Here is a 7,235-nt window from a genome sequence, read left to right on the forward strand (position 1 = left end):
CAGATTTTCTTTTCTCAGTCTGAATTTGTTTCTGTGGAATATGACAGGAGGACTATAACAGGTTAAGACCCTTGAGTTATCGTGGGGCATATGTTTTTATACTGGCATTCTCTCTCATTAGCAAAGCTAGCTATGAAAATGTTTCCAAGAAGGTTAGGCTTTGTTTTTGTATGGGCAATTACAATTTATTATAACATTCATTTGGAGTTGGTAATCCCATTAATGCCCTGATGTCTCCCATCACATTTTTTATGTTTCTTCTCTAGCGGATTCACAACACATCATTATAAGCTTATTCAAAAAGTATTATAATATGTTTGTTAAAAAAGAAAAAGTATTATAATATGTTTGTTAAAAAAGAAAGACGGTAAAGCTTAAAAGAGCGGGGCTGAAAATGATTAAGCGGCAAAGTGAAAAATTAAATCGAAATGTTAAAACAAATAGTTAAGAAGGAAAATGAGGAATTTATTGAGAATTTGAGCTTAAATGAAAATAGAGAATCAGAAGAAGAAGAAGATGAAGAAGTAGAGGAGCTTAATAATAATAATAATTTATCTTCTGGTAGTTATTGGTTTTGCCATTGTTTATTGTTTAATATATGCAGTTAAAATGTATAATAAGCTTAATTTTGAAAATTGTCTCAATAATTTTTTTAGGAAGGAGCATAATAATTTATCTTCAAAATTATTATGCTAATGTAGTGTCCTCGTGCATTTTTAGAGAAACCTCTGGAGAAAGGGTAACCAAAAGGCAGAGCAGCCCCTAAAGGTATGTTAACACAACATAGAACTAGATCTGATGCATAATTTGTATGAGAAGCTAATAAAAAATCTGTTTTTATTTTTCAATTCCCATTTGCAGGAGAGAGATTTAGTGATGTGGTTGGTAGCCCATATTACGTTGCACCAGAAGTCTTACGCAAGTGGTATGATCCAGAAGCAGATGTTTGGAGTGCTGGAGTGATTCTTTACATTCTGTTAAGTGGAGTGCCTCCATTTTGGGCTGGTAGAATTTTTAAAGATGCTTCTTGTTAGTCATTGTTGTATTTAGTATATGTGTTTCTATTTGTGTCTCAGTATGTGTATTTTGTGACCTTTTTTCTTTCCCCTTGGTTTCAATAGAGAGCGAGCAAGGGATATTTGAAGAAGTATTACATGGTGACCTAGACTTTTCAACAGACCCATGGCCTAGTATTTCTGAAGGTGCCAAAGATTTAGTAAGGAAAATGCTTATTCGAGATCCCGAAAGGCGGAAATCTGCACATGATGTTTTGTGTGAGTTTCTGTCACTGGTTTGCTTTCATAATTACAATTTTTGTGTTTGACTTGTGTTGCTACTGAAATTAAAGGGTTGCAATTATTGTTGAGCAAAGCTTTTTGGAAAAGCATCTGTTATTCATTTCATCTGCTTTATAAATAATTATTCTCATCATTTTTGTTCAACAATTGTCATAATTTTTCGCTTATGTATAATTCTATATCAAGGTGTTCTTAGGCACATCATTCTGTTTTCACTAATGACCTTTTGTTTATATGTCTCGCAGGCCATCCCTGGGTTCAAGTTGGTGGTGTGGCTCCTGACAAGCCTCTCGATTCTGCAATATTAAGTCGATTGAAGCAATTCTCTGCAATGAACAAGCTCAAGAAAATGGCTATTAGAGTAAGTCACTTTATGTATTAAATAAGTGAATGGTTTGAAGCCAAATAATTGATAGTCATATACCTAAATTAAATTAATAGATGACTTGTAATTATTCAACTCATTTCTTTCCCCTTTTTTTGGCAAGTAATTGCAGAGAGCTTATCTGAAGAAGAAATTGCTGGCCTAAAAGAAATGTTCAAAATGATAGACACTGACAGTAGTGGTCAAATCACTTTTGAAGAACTTAAGGCTGGTTTGAAAAGATTTGGAGCTAATCTTAAGGAATCTGAAATTTATGATTTAATGCAAGCAGTAATTTCATATATGTTTAAAGATGATTCTATGCACCTAAACTATTATAAATGGGATATCCTTGTTCATTTTATTAAGATTCCAAATGAAGAGGCTGAAAAAACTGTGCTTCTCCCAGAGCTAAGTATATATTAAAAGATGATTCTAAACACCTAAACTATTGAGAAGCTCTCCTTTTGGTACCCTAAACGTCAGAATATATTGTTTTTGTCTTTAAAACTTTTCCACTTTAGCCACTGAACACACATGTTGTTAGATTTAATTTAAGGGCACAGCTGTAATTTCATACAGAACTTAATATTTAGTATTGATCTCTAAGCCTTTTAAAAGCGTCATTTTATATTTTACAATTAATGTTAATAAGGACTATTGAGAACACTTTTAAAAAATTTAGGATCAAAATGAAAAGATTTAAATCTAGGACTAAAAAAGATTTTCCCTGTAGTTTGGATCGATATGCTAGTATATCATGGCATAGATTTTTAAGATTAGATATACACTAGTATAGACTATGGGTTGCCTTTTTAGTTCCTTTTTCCTTATAATGGTCTCTGGGCTTTGTATGGTTTCAACTTTAAACCAAGCACCAAGAGGTTGAAAATTTGGTCAATCTTGATTATATATGTTTTTTTTATATAAAAAATCCTTATATGTGACAATTTGCTTTACTCTTGTTCTATTTCTAAATTACTTCAAAAGATATTTCACCTTTGGTGACAAATCTCAGCAGGAAATCATTGAAATTGAAATATTATTCTTTCATCATAAGCAATGAGATTACTCACCTTTTAATATGTTATTCTCTTCTTCAATTATGGTGATCACTCAAGGATATGATAGAGAACTAATTCATAAATTGTTTGGAGAATAATACATTAGATATTCTTAGTTTAACTTATTTATTGATTTGTAGGCAGATGTAGATAACAGTGGAACAATTGATTATGGAGAGTTTGTAGCAGCCACTTTGCATTTAAACAAAATTGAGAGAGAAGATCATTTGTTCGCGGCATTTTCCTACTTCGATAAAGATGGAAGTGGCTACATTACTCAAGACGAGCTTCAACATGCTTGCGAGGAGTTTGGTGTAGAGGACGTCCGGATAGAAGAAATGATGCAAGAAGTTGATCAGGATAATGTGAGTATTTCTCTTATGATTATTCTGTTACTGCACCAATTGAATGGCTGTAAATTAAAATTCAGAGATTTAAAGAGTTGTTTTCCTTGCATAGGGCATATGATCATTCAAATTTTATTTTGAGCCATTAGTTGTTTTGTTTTGCAAATATCAAGATGGACTCATTAGAATTTAAGATCTTGTTTCTGTGGTTGAATTTACTTTTTCTTGAATTGCTACTGCTAGTATGAATTTGGCTTAAACATCTTACTGTCTACTAAAATGAAACATGCATTCTTTCAAGACTTGCATTTGTTTCTGTGATTCATTGTTGAATTCGATATGGCTATCACTTCTATTTGTTTCATCTCCAAGACCTTACTATTTCTCCCACGTTTTTTTCTCTGTGCAAGATGGGCGCATAGATTATAATGAGTTCGTGGAAATGATGCAGAAAGGAACTATTGGTGGCCCTGCTAAGAAAGGCCTACAAAATTCCTTCAGCATTGCTTTTAGAGAGGGTCGTAAACTTTAGTGTCGTAATTGGCAACAAGGTTCTTATTTCTTTCATCCTTCGAATTTTTTTTTATATTTTTTAACAAGATTTTCTTGAGAGATCAAGATTGTACAGTAAGAAGAAGCGTAAATGCTGGCCTAAGGTATAGCCAGGGCTCAGTTATATATGCTTTTCTTTGAATTCATGGAGATCTCTGTTAGTGTTTGCAATGACCTTTGCAGCCATACCATAGTTTCTACACCATGAGAGAAAAAATCTCACCTTATTTGACTCATCTCTGCCATTCATCAACCTCGTTTGACACTTCTACATTTTTTTTTTTAAATATTATACAATATTTGAAGGATCTAATATGTGTGGATTTTATTATTTATTTCTCTTCATGTTTTTATTTCATATTCCTCTGTTGATATTAATTAGCTTTTCACTTTAGATGGAAAACACCAATAGTTGGCTAAGAGAATAAACGAAATTTTTTGTTTATGTTCTATATGTAATTTAGTGAAAGGCGATCAGTTTTGGTCTGTTTTTAATGATTTTGAAACTAATTCTTTGAATTTTTTTTCCATTATTTTTGTAAGAGTGATTGTATGAAGAGAAAAGAGAAAGACATTACAAATAGAATAATCCCATTGATTTGGTTATGAATTATGATAGACTTAAAATTTAGTGGCCAGTCTCAGTTGTTTTTTTTCCATTCAGTTTTGTCAAAAAGTGGTAAAAGAATTGACTAAAAAATAACACAAGTAAACATTAGCTTAGTGAAAAACTTGAGCATAACTTATCCCAAGTAAAATTAAAGATATGTAAAATATTTGAATATATTCATTATGATTGATTAGTGACATCAAGATATTTTATTTTATTTTTGGCTTGATTAGTTTCAATTTTTGGAATTTTAAGTAAGTAGTATCATTATCCATGAGCTAGAAAATGAACAAACAATTTGTTTCTAGATAATTCATTAGACAATAAAAAAAATATTTTATCAAGATTATCCTTAAACTTTAAGCAAATGAAGCATAAAAATGTCTAGTGAAGAAAAAAGAGAAATCATTTTCTTTCTTGGATCGCTTTCATTATTATTATTATTCATCGAAACATAATTTTCCCTAGCATAGTATAGATTCCAGAAATGTGGTAAAATTAGTATTGTACCTCTACTAATCTTGGCTCAAAGTAATCCCTTTTTCAAGTGTTTGCTTCCTAGACTGAATCAAGATTTATTTACATAGATAGATACTGTACATACTATTATTAAAACTTTACTGGAAATTGAATTATCCTCTTCGTATCCTAAAGGTCAATTATAAGACAAGGAATTTTCATAATTATCATAAAAAAACTTTCTTTCTTTGATAATGCATATATATGAAGCTATTGATAAAAAAAAAAAAAGCTAGTTTGATTTATAATTTAGCGTTATATGAAAAGGGTATGTGGAAAAAGTTTCAAAATGAGGTGAAATTAATGTAGAGGCACATATCAAGAACTCAATAATGTATGACTATGAATTATCATTATCAATGCCCATGTAATATCTATCTTTTTTCACATAATGGTTAATCATTATAATAACAAGCAAGTTCTTAGAAGAAATCCACACTTGAATAGTCTTAATCAAACTCATGGTATAATTAATAAAAACACTAGTGATTATCTGGTAGTTATTATTGTTTGTATTTTCTTGTTTAAATTGTATTGATTATTCATCCATTGATCATTCAAATCATATAGGCATGTACAAGCGTTCATGAGTTTGTTCATTTGTTAGGCATGATTTACTTAGATTTGCCTCTCCCATGTTTGGTATAGCATTTTTAAGTATTTATCGACTTTAAACTACCTGAGAAGAACTGTATCTTTTGTTGGTTGGTAGGTTGTTATTCCCCACGATGGTTATTTAAAATCTGTAAGAGAGCTTTGCTCAAAATACAATATTTTAATGATTGCTGATGAAATCCAATCTAGCTTAGCTAGAACGGGAAAATTGCTGGCTTGTGATTGGGAAGAAGTTCGCCCAGATGTAGTGGTAAGCCATCACTTTCTTTTTCACACTCTACTTATATTTATATGTATTAGAGTGTCGCTAAAGTTCATTCACTAAATGAAAGTTTATATTTGTTCTTTTTTGTTCTTTCCAGATATTAGGAAAAGCCTTGGGTGGTGGGGTGATCCTTGTAAGTGCAGTTCTTGCAGACAATGATGTGATGCTCTATATCTAACCTGGAGAGCATGGAAGGTTTGCAATTATAATTGTTCACGACCTCTATCTTATTTCAGAGAAAGCAATTTAAGTAGTGGCTTTATTATTCAGGAACTTGTTGATATTGATTCTAATCATTACTAGCTAATGCACATTTATGGCTCCTAAAACCAAAAATAAATATCAGTTGTGACTTTGCCTCAATGTATTTTATAAGATGTTAATAGAGAGAGAACCATATCACCACCAAAAAATGTTTATGAAAAAGTGTAAGTAGTATGAACAAGGTCTATAGACTCTATACGTATTGTTCGCACAACATACCAGTAAATTCTATTTAGCATCACAGGTTGTTACTACTCATTGAAAATATTTTGCTCCTGTTTTCTTTTAAAACCCTTGTTGGATTGGTGCCTTTTTTTAGGTGACAAATAATGAATTTGTGTCTAAAAAATGATGGTTCTGTTTCTTGAATTGCATGTCATACCATTCAGTATTTCGTTCTTTCTTATTTTTCCAATTTGCTTTTCATAATAGGTCGTCTTTATATTTTCTTTTCTTTCCAATTGACACTTACCAGGCAAGAGCTCACCTTGCTTTAATTTTTCATATATATACTAGTGTTTACTGAGATCAATTTGTTTGAAAATTTTTGCTCTTTTTCTTTATTTAGTTCAATTAGTTGTCTTCTCATATTTTGTTTGGTTATGAATTCTCATTTTAGCTCACAGATTCAAGAAACACCACACAAGAGACATTATAAGTTCATAGTTCAAAGCTTCAAGATTTGAAGAATATATTTTTCTTCTTATTGTTCTCAGTTTTCATATCCACCACAACATCATTTTCTTTGCTCTTTTAACTGTTAACTGAAATATATTCAATAGGACCCTATTAATAATCACCATTCTATGCTATGATTATTTGTGTGTGTGGTGCACAATGTTTTAGTACTGTTGTTAAAGCAGCCAAGAACAGATGACACTGCATCTGTTTTTGTTTCATTTTGGAAAAGGTAATCCCATTGCTTATTGGTCTAATTGGTATGAAGCCAAGAAGTTCCCAATCATTTCTTCCCATACTTTTGACTCAACTGGCCATCCCTTCAACATTTCCAAGTTGTTATGGAGGGTTGTCCTATTTTCTGATCTAGTACATGTTTGGTTTTTAGGTTGTACAGTTATTTTGGTTAATGCTATGCTCTCAGACTACAGAATTTGTTTGCTTGCTGTTTTTTTATTTTGCTGGTTTGTTTTCTGATTATTGTCTTGAATAATGATTGTTCATAATGAAGATCATTTTTCAGTGTTTAGATTTCAAAAAAAAATATCAAGTATATGGTTGCTTAGTACTTTTTTCTAATACTAAGAGTCTAAGACCTCTACTTTTTGTCTTTAGTACACTCCTGCAATAGATATTTGGAGCATAGGATGTATTGGCTG

The 7,235-nt window shown here is 31.2% G+C and overlaps 1 protein-coding gene across 1 annotated transcript; it reads left to right on the plus strand.

The window, feature by feature from the left end:
- Positions 1-394: 394 nt before the first annotated feature.
- On the plus strand, positions 395-3,826 carry LOC133814545 (calcium-dependent protein kinase 1-like). Its single transcript, XM_062247492.1, has 7 exons — positions 395-410; positions 862-1,005; positions 1,122-1,274; positions 1,544-1,663; positions 1,787-1,953; positions 2,867-3,095; positions 3,484-3,826. The coding sequence occupies exons 1-7, from the start codon at positions 395-397 to the stop codon at positions 3,603-3,605; spliced, it is 951 nt and encodes a 316-aa protein (XP_062103476.1). The 3' UTR covers positions 3,606-3,826.
- Positions 3,827-7,235: the final 3,409 nt, after the last annotated feature.

Source organism: Humulus lupulus, chromosome 2, assembly GCF_963169125.1.
Source record: "Humulus lupulus chromosome 2, drHumLupu1.1, whole genome shotgun sequence".
Classification (NCBI taxonomy): domain Eukaryota; kingdom Viridiplantae; phylum Streptophyta; class Magnoliopsida; order Rosales; family Cannabaceae; genus Humulus; species Humulus lupulus.